Here is a 24,023-nt window from a genome sequence, read left to right on the forward strand (position 1 = left end):
AACAATGATGATACATTTTAGCCTCATTAGATCACCGTAGATGAAGACCCTGCAGTTGTTTATTTGTTAGCCCTTTTCGACCAAAAAGACCCAGGTGCTAGTTTGGTGCTGGCTCAGTGCTGGTGCTTAGTTGGTTCAAATCTTGTGCCTCCTAAGAACCGGTTTGCTTTTCCATGGGCAAAATGTGAAGTTAGAGCCACGTCATTGCATCACTGTAAAATGTCAGTAGGTCACTGCGTGTGTAGCCGTTCAACAACGTTCACAAATCGTAACCATGGAAGTGCTGTTCCTGACTTTGCAAGCCTATGTTGCAATCCAGAAACAAATAAACTGTTACTAGCGACCTGTCTTCATCGTAGTCACAGGCAGCGGCGACTACGTTTGAGAAGACAGGTAATTGTCATAGATGTTTTATTCTTAACAGTGAATGTGTTAGCATTAGCTTGGCTACTTAGCTTCGACTACATTTGAGAAGACAGGTAATTGTCATAGATGTTTGATTCTTAGCAGTGAATGTGTTAGCATTAGCTTGGCTACTTAGCTTCGACTACGTTTGAGAAGACAGGTAATTGTCATAGATGTTTGATTCTTAACTGTGAATGTGTTAGCATTAGCTTGGCTACTTAGCTTCGACTACGTTTGAGAAGACAGGTAATTGTCATAGATGTTTGATTCTTAACTGTGAATGTGTTAGCATTAGCTTGGCTACTTAGCTTCGATTACGTTTGCATCCATTACATAGGGGTTAAACAAACGCATAAGTTGATAATAATATGTCTGTTTATCTTTATAGATGGTCTTAAGGTTAATTGCGAGGCAGAGGTCAGCTGTTGCCTGGGCTCATCCACAATCACGCTACTGGCGTCCATATGTACCGGTTTTCAAAATCCTAACACTAAACACTAGTGCTGCTACTACTCCTCACTTGGTTGTTTAAAATTGTTGGTTCTGTGCTTCCGGCGTTGATCGTTGGTCACTGTAACCCTGCCCTCAGCCCATGACATACTCTGTTCTTTACTCTGGCCCTGCAAAGAGTTGGTGCCTGAAATGCACCAGTTTTTGGAGCCTGGAGCCAGTGCTTAGGTGGTAGAAAAACAAAGAACTGTTGCTGCGTCTGGCACTGGCTCTGAACTAGCACAGGAACCAGCCTGGTCAAAAAGGGGCCACATGTGTGTTTTAAAGTTGTTTTTTTTTGTCCATCTGCTTATATGTCCATCTGTTCACCAGGTCTGCTGTGGCAGCTCCGTCCCAGCGATGTCGAGGTGGAGCTTTTGGCCCACACCAGGAATGTGGTCTGCAAATACCTGGAGGAGGAGACGGGTCTCCACACAGGCTGGATCCAGAACGGAGGAGTCTTCGTCGCTTCCAACAAACAGAGGCTGGACGAGTACAAGCGCCTCATGTCGGTAAGGACAGACGTGGGCATCATCAGCAAAGAGCATTGTTGGGTAAAGAAATGGAGAGCCAGCATGAGAGATGAGATTTGTCTAGTGAGCATTTTGGCATATATTAAGTCTTTTTAACTGCGGCACCAATTTTTCATGCAATGTAATCAATATTTGACCAAGCTAATCAGACTTTCACATCTGTAGAGAATGATATTCTTGTATAAATCAAACTTTTATATATTCGATCTGTTTCCTGCCCTTCTAAATTCCACAGAAGCTGTCAAATGTGAAATTTCCTGGTATAGAATCTGGATATTAGCTCTAAATGGTTCCCGCCTCAACAGGTGTCACAGGGTTTATTGTAAAGTTGGTGGAAGTAAATGGTAGAAAATGTTTTTTCATGAAAGGGAAGACCATTGCACATAGAGATTTACCCTTGTGCACCAACTGAGCTAATTTTTCCATGTAAAATTCAGACTCAAAAGACTCTTAAGTGTCAAAGCGCCTCAAAAGGAAGTCATGGCTCCAAAGATGATAAGATGAATGTAATGTACATGAATGCATATTTTCAGGGTTGTACACTGCACTCCTCTTGAAACATGTTTTTTTATGTGTCTGCTTTGAACTTGACTGAATGTTCCTCTCACTCAGATAGGTGGCTGTTAATGAGTAATGGCTCGTAAATAATTGTATTAGTGAGATAATGAACCTGCTGATCACAAGTGCCGCCAAACAATACGTGATAGAAACTGCAGGCTCAAACTGTAGAAGAAATGAAATCTTTTTTAAGGATTGCACAAAGCAGGTTACTCCCTGCTGCTGCTCCACAGGGATTTTAAATCCAGAGCTGGTTTTTGTTTTTGTATGTGCTGAACATGAGGAGGTGGCACGTTGGGGGGAGGCCTTGTTTACCTTTTTATTATGTGTGTCGCAGGTTCAAAGTTCACTTGAAGCTTCACTCCCCTGATGCACTTTGTAAAACACAAAAAAAGCAGCAAACTTTTCTCAGAGCTGCAGACCTTAATTAACAACTTAACCATTTAAATGCTCCCCTGGTGGCTGTAACTCAGCACCTCCTGCAGCTGCTTCACATTAGGAAAGATCATCTGTTCTGTTTGCTTGCACCTTGATCAGCATTGCTACACCTGCAGCAATATTAAACAATGCTGACATTTAAGCCCCACTTTATGGTCATTTTACTGCAGTATTCAGTTCACGTCTGAAAAGATTATGCAGCGCTGATGCAAAGACAGACACGCTGATGAGATTTAAAGCCCTAAGAACTCATTTTAATACAGCATAAAGGGGACAAAACTGATAAAATGGTGTGTCCATAACCACGAAAACATGTTATATCCCTTTATTTCTAGCTGGGTAAAGTTTATGGTATCGAGTCTCATGTCCTGTCACCTGCTGAGACCAAGGACCTGTATCCTCTGATGAACACAGACGACCTGTATGGAACGCTGTATGTTCCAACGGATGGCACCATGGACCCTGCAGGAACTTGCACCGCATTGTCCAGAGCTGCCTCCGCCAGGGGAGCCACGGTAATGCACACCAATCTGCTATTTTAGCCACTAATCTGCTATTTTTATTATCTTAGTAATGGATATGCAGTACATGGTTTACAGTAGAATGACTGTGCATATTCAGCGCTGTGGTCAGATTGGTCCTTTGGAAGTTGGAGCAGATTTTGATTCACTTTAAGAATCAGAATCACACACACAAGGAATTTGGCATGGTGTATAGAGTTGCAGTAATCAGCAACAACAAGAGACAGTAAAAGATTAAATATGCAAATCTAGATCTAAGAAATTCTAAATAAAAATGCTATAAGCATGAGAGTATAAAAAGTACGCTGTAAAAAATACATACATTTGCTTAACCGATAAATGAGAATACAACTTAAATTACAATGTTGCATGTTGTTATTTAGGTATTGCATATGAGGTTGACTATTGTATATCTATTGAATATTGCAGTGGCAGTGAGTTGGGATCAGTCAAAAGATTGCTTTTGGCTTACATACCTTCATTTGAACAAAGCATGTAATTTGTATAAATTTTCCCAATGCTCTGCATTTCTGAGCTGCTGTCTGATTTCCGTGTGTGTGTGTCATGACTCAATACACTGTATAAATAGCACCTTTAGCTTCACAAGAAAATCCGCTGCAGATAGCCACAGCCTTGTGCACGGCTTAACATTAATGTCCGTGCGGAACAGATTCCCACCTACACCTTCTCAGATTGAATTATCTGTCTGCATAAGCCCTGTATATTTAGGGTGGTCAGTGTTTTCATGGAAACAGGAGGGTCCACACTGCTGCCACTGCGGCTTTTAATAGGAGCTCCTCTTTGGGTAGATCACCATAGTAACTGACACTGCACAGCTGCTGGAGATCAAGCTATGAGATCCAAAAACACAGTCCTAAAAGTAGAAACAAAAGAAAGCAAAGTGGAAATTACAGCTCTTGACAGTTGCATTGCAGTCCTAAGATGACAATTAGAGAAAACATTTTTAGTGCACATGACTAACTATAGCATTACAACTCTAGGAACACTGAAAACACGTGATCACTGAGCGGCAGAGCAGCTGCATGTGCTGTACAAGTTGTTGTGCTTTCATTGCATCACATTATTAGTAATATTTTCAAGCTGTGATCAAACAACAAATATAAGTGAATTAGTTTTCAGCATAGTACTTTATGAGGAATTGTGACAATGGTATTAAATAGAAACTAAATTGGCTTATTAGACTGCAACCACGAGGCTCCACTGGGCAGATAATAAAAAGGCTTTAATATTATTCAGTTCATTTACTGCTGCAAAGGTGCATAAACAGCATCTCAGCTTTGCTTCTAATTAACTCCACATGACCCTGTTTGGCTCAGGTGATCGAGAACTGCCCTGTGACTGGTATCCAAGTGCGGACAGATGACCTCGGGGTGAAGAAGGTGAAGGCAGTGGAGACCGCTCATGGAACCATAGAGACGCCTTGTGTGGTGAACTGTGCAGGTGAGATTAGCTAGCTGACAGTCCAAAGACAGCAGGTGTTGCACAGTGGAAAGCACTGTTGATGTAACTGAGGGAAATATTAGAAGCTTCCCTCCGCTGACGCAAATATGCCATTAAAGGTGACATTGCATGCACACCACAAAAGAAGCAATTAAAATAAGTTTTTGTTTTCATCTAGAGTTAAAGGTGACATCTTTGACTGCGTGTTTTGCTTGCAGGTGCGTGGGCCACCAAACTGGGGGAAATGGCCGGAGTCAAGGTTCCTCTCGTTGCGATGCATCATGCCTACGTGGTGACAGAGAGGATTGAAGGCATTCAGGTACAAACTCCTGCTGAGTCAAAGTTATCTGCATGTAGCCTAGCCGCGCTAGACCCATGCTCTGAAGACACAAGGGTCTAGGCATGCTCGACAAGGAGGGAGGCAGGCTAAAAGGTTGTCTATCAAATCACTCTGCAGCAATTGGGTAGGTATACAAGCAATCAGCGCAACGAATAGGCTCCTAGAGCACCGGAAATCAGATGATGCGGGAGTTCGGTGAAGCCTTATTTATACAGTCAATGGGTGAAGCTCAAGTATATTAAAGACATGTTAACAGAAAGATTATTCAGAGTCGGTGCTAATGGAGCTCAACGACTGTTGTCGTTTTTGTTGTCGACCCTGGCAGAGAATTAAATTTGTTGCCGTGGGTTGTCTAGCGCGGCTAGGCTAGTTGTTTCCGGTTGTTTCTGTCAGAATCATCACGCCTCTGTCGTCACTTAGTTACGCCCGCCTTCTGACTCTACACTTCATGGTGATTGGTCCGGCCAGTTTTAGGAGAATCCAGCCTCGAGCCTTATGGAGGGTAACTAGACCCACCCTGGCAGAGAATTAAATTCGTTGCCGTGGGTTGTCTAGCGCGGCTAGGCTAATCTGCATAGTCTAATATAACAAAACCACAAATTTGTCTCAAGATTCTTCTAGACTTTCAGTTCTTATAAGAAAAGTCCACAAAACAGCAGTGGCAGGGAAAAATAGAAGAAACCACAGAAACATAAACCGAAGAGGGATTCTTCTTATAACATCTAATGCAAATAATCAGGTTGACAATACTTTGTAAAGAATGGAAGTGAAAAATATGATCCATGACAACATCTGGCACAGCAGTCTCTCTGCCTTCATAGTATGGGGACTGAAAGAATATGATTCTTTTAAAGGTATTTTGTTCGGTTTCTCACTTTGTGGTCAACATATCCTGACAGAAAATGCTCACCTCACCTGCACAATAAAGATATGTTTGAAAATTCCTATATTGTCAGACTGTAGAGGCTTTTGATAACAACAGCTTTTCTGTTTGTTTCTTTGGCTCAGACACACCAGAGTTACACTAGCGTTCAAAAGTTTGGGGTCACTTAGAAATGCCCTTCTTCTTCAAAGAAAAGTGTTTTTTTTCAATGAAGATAACATTAAATGGATCAGAAATACAGCCTAGACATTGTTACTGTGGTAAATGACTATTATAGCTGGAAACGGCTGATTTTTAGTGGAATATCTCCATAGGGGTACAGAGGAACATTTCCAGCAACCATCACTCCTGTGTTCTAATGCTACATTGTGATAGCTGATGGTGTTGAAAGGCTCATTGATGATTAGAAAACCCTTGTGTAATTATGTTAGCACATAAATAAAAGTGTGAGTTGTCATGAAAACGTGAAATTGTCTGGGTGACCCCAACTTTTGAACAGTAGTGTAAGTGTTGCTTGATTAACACAAATAATTGAGCTCTGCTTGTTGCTTCTTAATATTTAACTGTGGTCCTCTGTTTTTCATTTCGAGTGAACTTTGCCAAATGTTTGGTGACTTTTTACCAAAGTAGTATATTTAAAAACTATTTCCCCACACCGGTTATACTTGTACTACGCAAAGTTTCACAACACTTTGTCAGTGAAACAACATAACTGGCTCGGTGTCTCTTGATTTGCCCGTTGCAAAGCAGATTTTCTAACAGACTCCTGCTCAAGATTCTTTAAAGGCAATTCTCCCCCGCATAGTGTCTCTGTTTCTAACAAGTGTCACATATTTTCATGATAGTATCTAATTTGTCCATATAATGTGTTTTCATCCTTATAGAGTGTTTGTTGTAAGTTAAAAGTTACTGTTAATTCATCTTAAAGACAAACTCCTTCATGTGTCTGCACTAAGCTTGTACAACCAACAGGGGGCACTGTGGCCCAACAGATTCCAGCCCATAATGCTCCAAATCGCTTTAAGTGTGTGTTGGAATGAGATGTGGCTGTTTGTGTAGGAGAATGAGGGAGATTGCTGTGTTTGTAGCTGTTAATGCTGATAATATGTGTGTTCTGGGAGAACTACTGAGGCAGCTGTGCACATATACTGTGCAACACATGTCAGACGTGGTTTGTGTACATGGCTGGCTGTAGCTCTGTGATTGTGAGTCTTGTGTGTGTTAGATTTAGTTAGTGTACACAAGCATGACTGCTCATCCTCCAGAGGCTGGTGGTTTTTAGGCTGGCTGTCAGCGCTTCCCCGTGTTATGTAGTTTAAGAGGAGCTTAACCAGCATTACTGCTGCACACAAAATGACACACTCGCACACTCGGATGTCATCACGAAATCTGTTCCCACCAACTTGTCAGGTCAAACATTTCATGCTGACCGTGTGTTTGGTGTGTGGCGTGTTTATCCTGGGAGGCAGCTTTCTTTTTTCTTTTTTTTTTTAAATACCAGCTTTTCTTTTTAGTAACTGCTGGATGTTTTCATCTGTGTGTGAACCTGAAGGACGGAGAGTAGTGCAACGTTCAGTATTGATCACATGGAGTAAAGCTGCCAGACTCTACTCAACGCAGCAGTTTGGCTTTTGTTATTCGTGAAGAGCCGTTTTTAAAATGTCAGCTTGTTCACTGGTATTTTGGTTTTGTACCCGGAAAGCCAATTGACTTGAGAAGGAAAAAAGCCCCTCCTGACAGAATGAATACAGATGAGACAACATACTTAAAGTGTAACTGTTCATTAAACGCTTAGGTGAGAGTGTTTGCTGGCACACAACGGGATGAATGCATCTCTGTGCTGTTTTTTTCTGAAAGAAGATTTCATGGTATGTCAGTAGCTGCAAAGTGAGACATAAAGAAACGCTATGCTTCATTATGGTATGAACCACTGCTGCTGGAAAGATTCTTTATGGTTGTTATATCCCATATTGTATTTCCCTACTTGTACATATTTCCCAGTATAAAGAGCCAAAAACACCAAATACCATCTAAAAATATGTGAGGAGGGATGAAAAAATGTGACTGTTAACCCATTGTGGTCTCATTTTGTTTCGTAATGGCTTTCGTTTCTTTGCTGTAAGAAAAGTACATTTTTATCAATAGTTTCAGTCCACTATTAGATAAGAAAACTGAACATTTTCTGGTCCAGCTTCAGACATGTTGTCTTTTCACTACAAAATAATATTTTTCATCTGTTGCTGGGAGAGTTATTATTTTTTAGATACAGTTTGATCCTTCATTAGGTTGCATTTTGCATTTCGACAGTTTAAAGGCCAAACAAATCATTTGCAACAGAAAAAAACCACAATGAAAACACTTTGCATAAAATGTCCTTATTTGGCTGTCCCCTGCAGCACACCGTGTTCTCTCTAATTCATGCATTGATTGCTGAAACCTTCCATTTTAATCTTCGCTCTTTGCAGAACATGCCAAATGTCAGGGATCACGATGCGTCCGTGTACCTTCGACTCCAAGGCGATGCCCTGTCTGTGGGTGGCTATGAGCACAACCCCATCTTCTGGGATGAGGTAAGCTTGAATATTGTCCAATGATTAACCATCTCACCCTCTGTTATTGTGGAGCCTCACGTACCGACTGTCTGCCTGCCTGAGTGATGCGTGACATAACGTCTGCCGTTTGACAAAAAGTCAAATATGTCAATAAGGAGGCTGAATATACTTTAATCCTGTTTATATACGTCTCATTTTCTGTGTCATTTTGACCTCCTCTTTTCTTTTCAGTGTCTTCATTACTTGCCTCTGTATTAGCTTGGAGGTCAAACTGTATTCATAACGACGCTTACAACACTCTCTGTGTGTTCACTAATCTTTTCTACAGCAGTGGAAGAGAGAATGCCGATCTTTTGCTCGAGTAGCAGCTTCATCATATGTTAGAATAACTTTATTATAGTTTTGCTAGATAGTTCAGAAGACAGACAAAATATGTAAGAAAAAGTTTAAAATTGAAGGGAAATATGCGTATTTACTTTGATACCAAGGACTAGATGAAGAGACTGATACCACTTACATGTCTGTAACCACGAGACAGCTGCCTAGCTTAGCATGAGGAGTGGGAACAGGAGAAACAGCCAAACTGGCGCTGTTCAACAGTACATAGAACATATCTACCATAAGGCTGGCTTAGTTACCCTAAGCATATCTCGTTTGCATAACTCTTACGTAAAGAGAAATGCCAATATGACTATTTCTGGTTTTGGGTGGAGGCATGAGATGTGTGGGCGCAAGAGTGGCATCAATCCTCACATCTAACTTTCTCAAAGAAACTAATGAGCTTCCAAAAATGTCAGACTTTCCTTTAAAAGGTATAACTAGTCATCTACCCATTGTCTATACACCACGAATCCTCAGCGGGGTCACGGGGGGCTGGAGGGGACACCCTGGACAGGTCACCAGTCCATCACAGGGCTACATATAGAGACAGACAAGCAACTCAGATTCACACCTACGGACAATTTAGAATTACCAATTAACCTCTGCATGTTTTTGGACTGTGGGAGGAAGCCGTAGTACCCTGAGAAAACCCACACATGCACAGAACGTGCCAACTCCATGTAGAAAGATCCTGGGAAGTTCAAGACGTGAACCGAGGATCTTCTAGCTACAAGGCGAAATTGCTAACCGCAAAGCCATAAAAGTAGTAACTATACTTAAAAAGCGGCTGTACACTATAGAAAGTGAATTCAAAAATACCTTGTACACAAACAACAGGTCTAAACTTTTTGGTCACGCCTCCTATGTACTTATCCGTCAAGTGAAGTCATCCTTGTTTATATAGCTCATTAAGAACAACAGAAGTTGCCCTGAAGTGCTTTCCATTTGAGATAAAACATTAATATTGCACATTTGCATGACTAAAAGAAATAAAAAGTATGAATAGTCATCTCGGGACACTTTAAATGCTAAGGTTAGGGACCTTATAATATTATGGAGAGACACCCAACAATTCCCTTTGAGCAAGCGCTTAATGACAGTGGAGGAGTATCTGCTGGTGCACTGAGGCAAGGCAGTTATGCTGAATAGAAAGAGATGATAACTTAAATTGTTTTCCTGCGCTAATGACAGGGTCTAATGGATTCAGTGTCTTTGGTAGGTGCCGTAGAAAGAGCTGGGTATCAAATTCAGGTCAGACTAAGTTTCTCAGGTCAGATTAAATTGTGCCCACCTACACTGAACTAGTTTCTATTATTTAAAACAGAAACCTCAAATCCTGAAACTTCCACAGCTTGTACAGTGACGATGCTAGTGCATTTGAAAAGTTTTTTTTGGAATCATTCTCTGCAAGCAAAGTTATGAAAATGGTGCTATGTTGTCATCCATCACTAAAGTCTTGCATATCTTATTGCCTCCACACTAGATATTTCATTGCTAATCGGCAGATTGATGAGTGTAATACATGCCCCTGAGGAGATATAAATCCGTTTGATGTTAATGACCCCATACCTATTCTTTTAGCACCACCCACCGCAAACTTTGTATTTTTAGCTCCGCTAGTCTTGAAATCTCTTTTAGTGGAACATTAAAACCAAAGTATTTCCTTAAAAGGCTTAAATTGAAAGAGGCTTTGAGGACCAATTATTCAAGCAACACTTTGGCGACTATAAAAAGTAATTGTACAGGCAGTTGATCTATGGAAAGACTGATTCTTTAAGATGTGACGGGGTTTGACTTTGGGAACTGATTCTTATAAAAGCCTTAGAACTGACAGGTTGGCTTGGCCTTAATGGATATGTACGTTCCTTCAAGGACATGTTCTTACAGCAGTTTAAATGGGCCGGCAGGTTTTGGAAGGTATTCCTTTAAATACGTGATCTTCGAGTACAAGCTAATCCTGGACCAGTACCATTCACAATTAAATGAAGGGCTTCAGACGTTGTTTTGTTGCAGGGCATTGACAAATATCTTCCTGCCTGCCAGCCTGACTTGCTGACTTTCTGTCCTTTCTGTCTGGCTGCTCGCTTGCTTCCAGACTCCTCGGTGGTTTTACATTTTAGAGGATCTCTTTGTGCAGAAAACGTCTCCTTTTGTTCTCGTTCTGCAGCTGAGCATTTGCTTTGATGTCTTGAGGCGGATGGGAGGAAGAAAGAGCAGATACAGAAAGGAGAATTAGCAGGGAGACGGGGAGAATAGAGGATGCCTCGTGAGTGAAGATGAACAGGATTGATGGCTCGAGAGGGATTGGAAGAAGTGTGGTGTCTAGGACAAAGAGCGCTCCTCAGATACTCCCGTCGAGTGTCACCGCCCCATAATAATGCAGAACTCTTTCTTCACATGAAAGCGGCTACCGTCAGCTCAAACATCCATGTGACATTCAAGTCTTAATCGAAACTGAAAGTGTCACAACTGACGCTAATTTTGAAGCCACGGGAGCTCCTTTCAGTATGCATCCACCATTCCTGCCGAACTGGAGGCTTCTAACTTAAAGAATCACTTACATTTAACATTTCAGAGAGCAACTTAATGCTGTTATTCTGCGCGATTTGTTGAATAGGACAGCTATGAATCAGAAAAGCAGCCCCTCCCTCTGATAGATCGAGAAATTGTGCTTCTTTTTTGTAAGATTTGGGAATTTTATTTCACTATGAAGGAGCAAGGACGGAGAGGAGTCAAGTGGAGGAATGATGGGCTCGCTGCCAGAATACAGAGAGAAATACGTGACTGATAAAATTGCTGCACAGAGCACAAGCTCGTGTGCTGGACTTTTTAATTTTGAGTGCCCCTGAGTCAGCCAGATTAGTGTAGGAGGGGAGGATTTTAAGGCAAGGCGGTCCACGCTGCTGGCCATGAGTTGTAGGAGCTAAAGACTACATTTCGGTCCGACTGACAAGGAGGGAGTTGGAGAAGTCCAGATGGGTGCAAATTAAGGCTTGGACAAGGAACTGAGAGGGCATGGTGTGATTTGACAGATGTTTCCCTGCTGAGAGTCGATTCAACAGACGCTGCTGCATGTGGTGTGGCTTCAGTGTGTGCCTCGTTTCCACAGTTCACCGTCTACAGTCACACATGATAGACATGACAGCATTCTTTTCAAAAATAATAAGAGAGGAAAAGAAAAAGGGGCGCAGTAGTCTTGCTGTAATTGGCTTTAAGTTGGTGCACTCACATCAAACATTACTGTCCAGATTCAAATGAAGATTTTTCATTTTTGAATATTTCTGTGTTTACTTTGCATAAAATTAACTGGTAAAATCTGAAGAGAGCGTATTAAAATACAAAAAATACCCTCCATTGTCTACACAAATGGGATTTTTAGCTGCTATTTTGCATTTTCTTACAAATTTTTCCTTCAATTTTTCTCACTGGATGTGCTCCCTGTTTATGAAGATCAGAGTGTTCCTCAAGCAGAATGCATAATTTACTTGGGAACATGAAATCACTGTGAAAATGAGTTTATAATATGTGTTTTTTTCTTTTTTTTTGATTAAACATGGCAAGAAATAATCCTTCAAGATGCAGCTGCCTTTTTCCCAGTAATAGAAAAACCTTGCCAGTTTTCGAAGGTCATAGGAAAAAGTGGCTCATGTATTCCTGTGCGTTTCATTTTCCAGGTGTCCGATAAGTTTGCCTTCAGCCTGTTTGACCTGGACTGGGATGTATTCATGCAGCATATCGAGGGCGCAGTCAACAGAGTTCCTGTTCTGGAGCAAACCGGCATTAAATCCACCGTCTGTGGACCAGGTACACAAACACACAAATGCATACAGTTGTGTTTACATTGCTTCATGGTGTATTGCATTTATTGTGGTCACTTCCACATCCCGGTGTGCTGACCAGTGCAGACTCTGAGCACGTGCAGTGGATACATACATGGTTTTATTTACACTACACCGTGCAATCTATAGGCTACACGTCAGTCTGCACACGGTTGGATTGCCCTTCACAGAACACAGAAAAACAAACCCATCTCCCGTAGATGACTGGCTTGTCTTTGTCCTTTTTGCGGGACGTAACAGCTAGTTGCAGATTGGGCTGTAGCAGCACGTCATTGAATATTCCTGAGGTGTGCCAAGTGCTATGAGATAGCCTGCTGCTGGAGTTTGTTTCCTTCCCATCCAAAGCACAGTGGGCAAACATAGCACAAGGTTTCTGGAGAATTCAGAGCATCCCACGGTGTTTTGGCACCGTTGATGGAAAGCGTGCACAACTAAAAGCACTTTCAAAATCCAACTGCAACTACTTCGATTACCGCTCTTCTAAAGATGAAATATGAAGTTGTGGATGAAGGAAAATCTCCCTACACAGCCTCTCCTCAAAACAAGCATTTGCTTTGAGCACCATTTATTTTTCTGCCCCGTTGGCATGTTTACAGTATGTGTCGTGCTTATGGTCACAAGTTTTGGCTTGCTCATGGACGTCCGTAGGGGTGTCGATGTCGACCCTCCTGGACCTGGACAGATGACAGAATTTCCATCACATGGTACACATACAAACAGCATGAATTGGCCTTTGCTCTAACACCACCACCTGCCTAACCATAACGTTTACCTGAACCTTAAACTACATCTACATTAGTGGTGCAAATTTATTGATTTTTCCATTTATGGGATGATATACCAATACATTACAGATGCACAACAGTGGTCATCTCTCAAATGTATTAAACCCTGCTACAGTTGAAAATAATGTCTTCTTTGAAACCAAAGTGCATTTGAAGGCAAGCACTCTCTCCCTACCCAAACGACTCACTCAATCGCAGTCATTCACACCACAAGTAACAAAATGGACAGGACAATCAGATCGTAGTATCGATAAGTGGAGAAATGATATAACAAAATAAATAAAAGGACAAGAAAGAAGAGAGGAGGGGAAAATCATGATAACAGTAATAATAAAAAAATAAACACAATCATCAGCTCAGTGGTTCATTGGTTTTCATCTTCAATATGTAAGATGTCTATATGAAATAGAAAAGGCTGCCAGATTTTGTGAAAGGCCTGTAGGGAACCCTTCAGAGAGAATCTGATTTTCTCGAGTCTCACGCTTTGTAAAATGTCTTTAATCCATCTAATATGTGTAGGTGGAGATGAATGAGTCCATTTAAGGAGAATGAGCCTCCTGGCAAGCAAGGTGGCAAAAGCAATAACGTGTGAGGATTTGGACCAACCAGGTGCCAGGGGCAATCCAAAAAGAGAGACGAGGGGGTCAGTGTTCACTGTACGACAGAGGAAGTGGTGTAAATTTCAATCAGTTATTTTAACTGATAGTCAACTGCATTGTCCGTCAATAATCAATTAGTCATTAACATAAGTGGGATAAAGTGGACATAATTCCACAACCGGATGATCATATGACTTTTACTGTCAAAATGGCTTCCTTAACCAGCTATCAATATTGAGAATGCTCGCCTAGTAGACTTCAGCTGCACCATCTCTGGCCAGATCCCATTAAGCATCCCAAAAGTCTTTGTCTTGGTGCTCGTTGCTACACAAGCCCGTCCTAGATGTTCGAGTGACCACCTCCACCTCTTCTCAGTATAAAACAAAAAATGCTACGCTATGCTATTTTCTTCCTTTGTCTTTGCCTCATCGCTTAATATAAGTGTAAACTGGTTCAATTTGTAGCAGAAATTAATTGATTCACCAATAATCATGAACATCCTTCGTCTACATACTGAAATGTATTGTTTTATGCTGTGGGGACTTGGGCTTTTTGTCCCTAAAAAGGAGGCAAATCCCCACAATTTGGCTGTCTGAACAGACTGACACACCAAAGGTAGTACAAATACACACAGACCGTAACGCCACTTCCATGGAAAATCAATTTTTGAGAAAATCCTTCAAGCAATCCTACCTGCGAATTCCTTCAAACATCATGCATTGCAGCGGGGAACAAGCAACTTTCATGACACTTCTTAGATTGGACACATTCTAATTTAAAAGTGAAATGTATCCGTCTGTGAAAGTATCTCATTCACTCTCCCGCACTGCACTCGCTCATGAGTACCTAAACTAGCAGGCTGTGTGTCCTATTTGTAGAGGAGATAGTTTGATTAGCTCAACCCTGACTTCCTGTGCAGTCAACATTACGTCGCCAAGCTGGCTGAGTGAGCTGAACTGTCAGCCGTGCCGGATGGTTTCGGTATCGACTTGGATTTTTCATTATCATATTGAGATGCAGCCGTTTGGAGAGTCAATGATGTTGTTAGGTGAGACAAGCAACACCTGGTATGCAGTTTTATAAAAAAACAAACAAAAAAACGGACAGGACTAGTGAAAGATGGAGCAGAAGAACTAAAAAGAAAATCTGAGTGAGACAGAAAGAAACGGCAAAGTAGAGGAAGACAAGCTGAGTGTGAAGTCAATATATGTGGTGTTGTTGTTGTGGCCTTTCACTTTAAGTCCAGTTGAACATTCAGCAGGCGAATGTTGCTGATGAACGTATTCACACGTTTAATAACATGAATGTGTGTATGCATATGGGAGATAATGAACATATGTGCTTTAGGCTCAGTAAAAGAGGAGCATGACCTTGGAGCTCACTCTCTTTCTGTTCAGCTTAATGGAGCAATTATACTCCTTATACATTATATGTATGAAGCTTTCTCTCTATTACATAGGGCCTAATTAGTGTCACAGTTGCTGTAAACTGGATTAATTTAAAACTCCCTAAATGGCAGCGGCAAATTTATTTATGTAGCGCATTTCATTACAGTTGTTAAACTCATTGCGCTTTACATGAAACGACAAAATGTACATTTATACCGACATTAACATGAGAAAAATAGGAAACACAAACGACATAAATAAGGTCATGATAGTAGTGAGTGAAATGCAGAATGTGTAGAGAATGTCCCTCACTGCAAAACACATCAAATAGAACTCTCTGTTCAACCACACAAATAGCAAACAATATGAGAAACAAGCCTTTCACACAGACATGCACACACACATAGTAATTGCCATAGGCTGAGGATGAAGAAAAGTTTGCTTTTGATGGGTGAAACCAGTCATTTCAGTCGGTGGACATCTGCTCAGGAATGCAGGACCACAGTACTAAAGGCCCCTTCACCAGACTTGGATCTAATTCTGGGCGGAATGATTTGGAGGGAAATATCTAATTTCAGTTTTCCAGACAGGTGTTGCGATGTGATTGGCAGTGTAATGTTTAACATCAATCAATCCACTGCAATAAATGTTAAGAACCTGAGACTTGGTATGAACTCGTGAGATGCTATCAGACACATCCTCCTGATCACCTGACAGGCCTGGTTGGATTGTAATCAATAAACAATAAATAAATAAAATGAGGAGAAAAAAAGTCTTTTAAATATCACCAATACTGCTGGACAAATTATTGGGAAACGATGTGTCACCTCTGTGGTACGGTTGTGCGTCTTCCATTTTTTTTTTACACTTTTATCTACAAAGTTCTTTTCTATTTTTCTCTCCAGAGTCATTCACCGCAGACCATAAGCCTCTGATGGGAGAAGCTCCAGAGGTCAGAGGTTACTTCCTGGGCTGCGGCTTCAACAGTGCTGGTATGTTTCTCAGTGATGGAAAGATCTAAGGAAATCATGGGGAGAGATTTAAAGAAACACAAGAAAAGAGAAGCTGTGGTTTAAGCTAGTGCTGTCAAACGATTGCAGTGTTTAATCAGATTAATCACAGGGTGGATTAATTCCGATTAGTCACGATTAAATTAGGCCTTGACCTGAATATCTGTATATTTGGTCGTTGTGGTGGTATCCGAATATTAATTTTGAGAACCGAATGCTGTGATTCCAGGATTTTGAGTCATTCTGTGTTAATTAACACGTTAATTTTGACAGCCTTAGTTTAAACTTTATCCTTGAGGAATCTATAAAAACAATAGGGCGAGACGGGTCTAAAAAAAATGAAAAATATATGGTTGAATGTAGGGGAAAAGGTAAAATAGTCAAAGCATGGTTATGAGCCCAATCTTCACCGATCTCTGTGGATGCTCTCAAGGCATCAAATGAATAATGGAATAGTTTTCATTCTTCAAAGCCCATGGAGACACACACAAATACATGCACAAACAACCCAAGTCGCTCCGTTACTTCCTCAAAGATGAGCTTACCTCTGACATTAGACAAGAAGAAATGTATCCCTGAAAAACACAGAGAGCAGGGGGCGTAAAGGGTAAAGCAATAACCATAAGCATTAATAGGCAGTTGAAAGAAAGCTTTTTCCTCAGAAGACTACGGGTCTGGCTCTTGAGTTGTTCTGACAAAGCTTGGGAGGTGGAGTCCTTATGAGTGGGCAGCTCTCAACGCTCACACAGGCTTTCTTCTTTCTCTTTTCTGTTTTTATGCTTCAGATGTGTAGTTGGATCCTTGTAAATTGATGCCTACTTGTTGCTGCTCATGAGCACCTCCTCCTTGCTCTTTTATTCCCCAACCACTTATCCAGCAAACATTCTGTCCATCACTCTGATTGTAGTGCGCTGTTATCTACTGTAAGGGTAACGGGCGCTCATTGCACTCCCATATCTGAGCTGCGCAATCCTTTCTTATCTCTTCCACACTGGACCGTGTTGCTTTTTCCCAATTAGTCAGTGCTGAAATTGTTGTTATTAAGCTTTTAGTCATTATAGGAAAATTAATTGCAACTAATTGTGCTGGTTTAATAATGGTTTGTGCAATTTGTGGGACCAAAATCCAAGAATTTACTAGCAACAGCCTTCACATGTGAGACACTGGTTCCAAACTGAATATCCTGGAATTTTGGACTGTTGGACAAACCAACCAAAATAATTAAAGTCACCACCTTGGACTTCAAATAGTTTTTGCTTTGTATCCATGTTCCTTCAAGATATAGACTAAAACTTTTACAAAAAAAGGTTTAAAAACAGAATAATACACCACTCCTCCTTTAACCAAATGGAAATCTGATGTCCTAAGGAGCCAAACAATTAGTTTTAAAGACTATTACTAGGATTTTAAGGGTTGTTATTTGTTGTGCCTGAAGTCAGTGAAGTAATTTTGGTACATGTTCAAATTTCCATGAGTGTGAATGACCACCTGTCAAATAAACAGCAAACTGTATCCCGGAATACCCTTCACAACATCCTATAGTGATGTTAACTCTATATTTCTGTATTTCCCTTTTGTAACTATATACATTGTTGTGTTATTAATAATAACCAGTTACTTATTACATGCTGTCAGTAAAAAAAAATATTTCCTCTTGGTTCTTATCACATAGAAAACACACATACCTGCAATTCTTATACACTTTGAAACTAAAAAGGTTGCTTTGTGGCCCTCCTAACATTAAACACCATTAATTATGACCATTTATTTGTGTTTATTTTGGTTTATGAATCAAAATTCCAAATAAAAAACGCCCTCACATGTGAGACTCTTCACTGAATAATTAAAGACATCACCTTGGACTTAAATCAGAATTTGAGTTATTGACTGATACATTTTCTAGAATCCGCTCCTTATTTCAACTCAGATTTAAATTTTTCTTCACAATTAACCAAATAAAGACATTTGTACTTGAGTGAAAGTGCATAACAGTCCCTTGTCCTTTAGTGTGTATTTTAAAATGTCATGCTGGGACTGAGCTCACTGAAATGGGTCCAATATTACACCTCCTAAAGAATGATTTGATAATAAGTGTTTTTCCACTGACCAGGCAGAGCAGTGATGGTCCACATCCACCTGTCTGTGCCTCACTCTTCCACTCAGGATCCACGGTGCTTCGACCATGTCCACTTCTCTCCCATGTCGTCCCTTTTTCAGCCTCTCCTGCATCTTCTTCTTCCTTCTGTCTGTGTTCCACTGCAGGAAAACAACCTTCTGCCAGTTTCACATTTTCATTCGTTCGACCCACTCAAGGCAGGTCATGAGAGGAGGGAAATTTCGGAAACCACAGGTCAAAGTTAATAGATTTACATTTACCGAAAAGAAATCCATCATTGAATGCACAGTACATTTATTAAGTTGGCCTCCCTTGCAATATTGAATTTTGGTTTCCGAGCAGTCAGTAAGTCTTTTGACTGCTACAAGTGTATTTGTTGCCTAGCAACCTTTGGTTATTATGTTTCTTTCGTCAAAACCGTCACACTGAACATTTAGCTTGCAGTGCATTTATTTACTTTGCTATTTATTAGGTTTCTTTTCTTGCTTTTAACTGCAGCACCTCTAACCCCTCAGCTGCATCACCACTTTCCTCATAATCACAGTAACGGCACCTCATTATGTAGTTTGCTGCTTAGGTGAGGCTTTTCCTCCACATTATAAGGTACAAAAAGTTCCTGTGTTTGAGGATGTACGCCATGCAAAGGCAGAGTCACTAATGCAAAAAGCAGCTGGAGCTCGTCCTTGTAGTTGTGCTTGTGGATGATAAAGAGCTGAATGAGAGGTTTGATGTTGAGGGTCTGAGGTTTGAAGAGGAGCTGTTTGAATCCTTGTAGAAAAAAGAAGTAAAAGACAGGAGCAGTGGACCGAAACAAGCTCATCTCTGTGAGCACAGATCTGTTCATTTGAAAGTGAAGCGAGTCGAGATGTCAAAGTACAGTATTCAGTGGCAATTAAATGTAGTCAGGATTTAAAATTTACAACTCGTTTTTGGTGATGTAGAAAGCTTTTCCTTAGTGCATGGCGTCTTATTCACTGGAAACAGTAAGAAGACTACTTAAGAGAATCTATAGTTTGCTGACAAAGTGGGCTCTTGGGCTTTTTTCATTATAATTCTGTGGTGTTGTTTTTTTTTCCAAATTTGCTGTGAAACACCACATATGATGTATTGGTGTAAATATTTAGAAATTTACCAATTCAGATTACAGCCAAACCTCGGTTATTCCCAGACATGCATGCCCTCTGTTCATGCTATTTGGACCCATTTCACTAATTATAAGGTCAACTCAAGAGCAACATTTTAACCAGACAGTAGCTAGACACTCAGATATCCTTTCTTTGTTCAATCACATTTCAAGGAATGTCACTTTAGTGTCAAATAAAGGGCCATGACACATCAAACTAAACTGAGGAGATGATAAACTGGTAGTGGCTCAGTTTCAGCTGCTTATCTAGTTGAGAGCTGGGTATTTAGTTAAACATTTTGTGGACAGAATAAGCCCATATTTTATTATATAAATGTACTTGTATACAGTGTGCATCTAGAAACTGGTAGATTACAGTGTGCATTCATTTTCAGTATAAAAACTACTTCAGCTTACGTGTAAAACGGGCCACATTTATTTTGTGTGTACCATTTCCAAACCTTAAATTGTAAACTTTGCACCAGACAGGCGTTATCTGCCCATCAATGCTGTCATTTTAAATTCTTTGTCAGCAGATATCATCATTCATCTGAATTTATTTACAGCCGAAGACCTTGCTGTTGTAGCTCTAACCTTTTAAATGAATAGGAACATTTGGGGATACTGTTGTCTATCTGAGAGGTAGATAAATATATTGATGCTATAGCACAGAAGCTGGAAAGATGTGAAAACCGCTAGCATGATTGAAGGAGCTTTACTTGTGTTGCTCGGTGGATTTTCTATCTCCAGGATCTGGCTTCATATAAGAGAGAAGATTGGAATCAGTCTAAGTCCTGGCAAGAGAGGGAAGGGACATATTTCCCAAAAACACAATTTAATTGGAGCGCTTGACTGTGTAGACAAGCTGAAAATGAAGAATGCAAGAAGGGAAGAGCTTTTAATCCAACGCCGACTCTCGTTTCAGTTATTTAAATAGTGCATCTTGTGTGTTTATCGTCCACAAAGTGCAAAGCAAACAGATTAACCGCTTCAAGCGTGAAAACAAACCAACTAGCTGTAAACACTAGAGAGTGTGTGGAAGAAAGGGCATCTTTATAGAAGCTGGTGAGGCGTAATGCTTTAAGCCTTGGGACAGCTAGACGATTATTTTCCTTATCCCCAATTGTGCCAATTAGTTTTCTCATAATTATCTAGGCAGTTGTTTGAAAATGGTGAAAAATGCTAATTCATGTACCACGAGCCCACGCGATATTTGCTTTACACTGTTGTAGAAAAGGAAAGAAATCAGAAAATTTCACGTTTAAAAAGCTAGAATTTCTTATAAATTGATTCAACTGATTTCAACAACTACCAAAAATAGTGATAAATTGAATAGTTAACTGATCGGCTAATATTGCAGCCTTAGAGATAGCTAGGCCAAGCTAGGTTTCTTCCCCTGGCAACAAGCTTGTGTGTTTAAATTCGGTAAAACAAATCCTGGACTGCATCTCATTTGGTAAGCCTCAGTTCTGCAAAACTTGAACCAGTTTTACCAGTTTTGGACTTAGGTACTACTACCACTAAAAGTTTACTGTTCTTCTTTACTAGAAAAGGAATAAGTAACAATTGTGTGTTTCCTTCCTCGTTTACAAAGGGTGCAATATAATAGTTGGAAGGACTTTTGAAGTCCATGGGATATATCTTGCATACGTTTTTAGGAAAAGTTAAAAAAAAAAACTAATTATTTTTATGTACATTATGATCACGTCTTTACAGATTCCATGATTATTTATTATGGAAACAATCACTTAATCATAAAAAATGACTGGATATCAGTAAAATGTCAACTAAATACACGTCCAAATTCAATCACCACCTTCTAATTAGCTAAACAATAATAAAATGAGCTGATTCAATCATTGTTTTGATTGTATTCTTTATATTAGTTGAGATAATCATGACAGATATTTCTTTTTTGGCAGTATATCAAATTGTATTTGGAAAATATCAAATTGTATCTTTCAACTAAATTCCTCAATGCAAAAACACCTCTCCAGGAAGTGTGTTAATTCCAGATCACATGACCTGCTCCACATGATGTCATTTCCTCCTGAAGAAAAGACTGAAAGACTCCAAGGCTTTCTGAGTTATTTAATATAAAGTAGTGTGTGAGTCAAGTGTGGATTTATGGCATGTCAACAGGTTTACTACAATATCTTCAGGAATAACTTTCAATTTCAATTTTACTCAATTGTATATAGAAAATATTTAGAAGAATCTTTGCGTGAAAATTCCATGTGGTGTTTGGTTATAGGCGGCCATGTTGATTTCAGGCCTGAAAACAGCAAAAATGTCAACTATGATACCTGTCAACTAAGCTACAAAAAGTCCCGCAATTATATATTGACCCAAAAGCATCTTTGGAATCGCTAGCAGCGCCACTGTAAATGTCAGCAGACAGTAGTAATCTGAGAGCCATGCAGAATATACGAGAGAGGGTGATACGCAACGACATTGAAAGGAGACAACATTTGCAGAGCATAAGCTATTCAGCAACAGAGAAAGACACGTATAGTACGAAGAAGGACAGGGGAAGTACGAAAAAGACGTAGAGGGGGAGAATGACAAGATGAGGGGGAAGCACGAGCATGAGGGTTTAGATGCTGATAGGAGCTCGCACATCAGTGTGGTTATCTCGGGTGACATTTATCAGTGCCACCTCGTCTTGCTGGTTGTCCCCACATTGTCTTGGGACAACTCCATCATCCTCTTCTCACCCTCCTCCCTCCCTCCGTCTCTCTCCATCCCTGCACCCACACACCCATCCAGCCATTCAAATGTCCACCCAGGCTCGGAGTGACAGTGCCTGCAGATGATTGAAGTAATGAGAGATACAGGGGACGCTGTGAGGGATGGAGACGGAGGGGAGGAAGGAGGGATGCAAGGACACACTGCGCGTGCTGCTGCATATCGATGTTGTTGTGTTCGTGCACGCACGCACACACACACACACACACACACAGACGTGATGTATGCAAATGAGCAGCGACACGACACAAGCAGGGGGTTGCTAAAAGGGGCCCAGCTCATTAACCCGGCAGTTTTTGGACAGGGGCCCAGCTCATTAACCCGGCAGTTTTTGGGACAGGATGGATGAAATATTGAATTTGCCAGTGTTTGTTTGTTGGCTGGGCTGGAGCAGAACGCTGCAGCTGTTGAGTGCAGATGATGAGGTCAGGTTGCTCAGGGGCTCCTGTGAGCAAAGGGTCAAATGATGGAACAAAGGTCAGAACAATCCTGTGTAGCTCATATGGCATGTAGAGGTTGTGGCAGAGGACAAAACTGCTCCGTTGCACCGTTTTCTCTCCTCTTTCTCTTTCCTTTCCAACTTAATGAGACTTTCTCACAGTCCTCCAGACAGGCAGTACTGTAGGGGAGTGAGAAGGGAGGCAAGCCCCTATTTCTTGTTGAGATTTTCCACTTTAATTTCCCATCCGGTCCTTGTTTATTGGACCCAGTATTGAGCAAAAGAAGGATAGCAATGTGTATTTTTGTAAAGAATGGTTTTCTGGGTTTTTTTTGGTGTTTTTTTGCACGTTACAATTATCATGAGTTGTCAAGTGCACGACATATGCAGGCTATCTGATATAGCAGTGTCATGTTGGGCTCTGCATTTTGTCTGACATTTCAGTTACGAGACAATTAACCATAAACAGACTTACTGATAATGAAAATAGCTGTAGGTTGCACGGTATTAAGCATGATCAGTCCACACACAGTGAAGCTCATGAGTCTGTGTGACCCTATTTGACAGAAATCTTTATTTTACCTATTATTTCTGATGGTTTAATAAACAAAAATGTCTATTATGCGTTGGTAAGTGCAACCCCAATTAACAAAGCAGGTCATAAAACCTTCACGGTGGCACCACAATAGAGAGAAAACCTGGTTGCAGTCCTAGCCCAAAACCCAGAGGAATTGTTTTGTCTATTAAATGACTTCAGCAATTGATTTTTAAACTGATTAGCAAACTTATTATCTCAGCAGGAGCTAAACTGAATGTGATTAGGGGATGCTGTTCAACAATTTCTGCATCGTCTCTGCTCTTTTCCGTGTCAGGTATGATGCTGGGAGGAGGCTGCGGGAGAGAGCTGGCTCACTGGGTCATACATGGCCGCCCCGAAAAGGACATGTACGGATATGACATCAGGTACATGAACGCACACGAACACACGAAGGCCTAAGTTTAGCATTCTGAACCTCAGGCAGCAGAGTAAACAAGAAGCTTCGGTGAAATCTAAATGGTTGTGGCGCTTAATGAACATTCGTTTACTTGAAATCCTCTCCCTCCTGTCTCAGGCGCTTTCATAACTCGCTGACAGGCAACAGCCGCTGGCTCAGAGAGAGGAGCCACGAGTCGTATGCTAAAAACTACTCGGTGGTGTTCCCGTTTGATGAGCCGCTGGCCAGCCGGAACATGAGGAGGGACCCTTTACATCAGGTAGATGAGTGGTTTGATCTCCGGTGCAGACAGTTAATCAACGCGTTTCATGAGGAGTTCAAGGAAATAACCCTTGTGCACTTTCTTTCCGCTGCAAGTTAGACTCCTTTCAGCTGTGGTTTGATGAGTCATTTAAGAGTTATTTTGAGCATTAGCATAGC

General features: G+C 40.8%; 1 protein-coding gene across 1 annotated transcript in view; it reads left to right on the forward strand.

The window, feature by feature from the left end:
• The window catches only part of sardh (sarcosine dehydrogenase), a 60,172-nt gene that overhangs the window by 3,674 nt on the left and 32,475 nt on the right, over window positions 1-24,023 (forward strand). Inside the window, 9 exon segments of the mRNA XM_022198205.2 lie at window positions 1,228-1,406; window positions 2,759-2,938; window positions 4,282-4,405; window positions 4,624-4,724; window positions 8,094-8,198; window positions 12,236-12,365; window positions 16,078-16,164; window positions 23,481-23,571; window positions 23,721-23,862. Coding sequence (XP_022053897.2) covers window positions 1,228-1,406; window positions 2,759-2,938; window positions 4,282-4,405; window positions 4,624-4,724; window positions 8,094-8,198; window positions 12,236-12,365; window positions 16,078-16,164; window positions 23,481-23,571; window positions 23,721-23,862 — 1,139 coding nt within the window.

Source organism: Acanthochromis polyacanthus, chromosome 18 (genome assembly GCF_021347895.1).
Source record: "Acanthochromis polyacanthus isolate Apoly-LR-REF ecotype Palm Island chromosome 18, KAUST_Apoly_ChrSc, whole genome shotgun sequence".
Lineage (NCBI taxonomy): Eukaryota > Metazoa > Chordata > Actinopteri > Pomacentridae > Acanthochromis > Acanthochromis polyacanthus.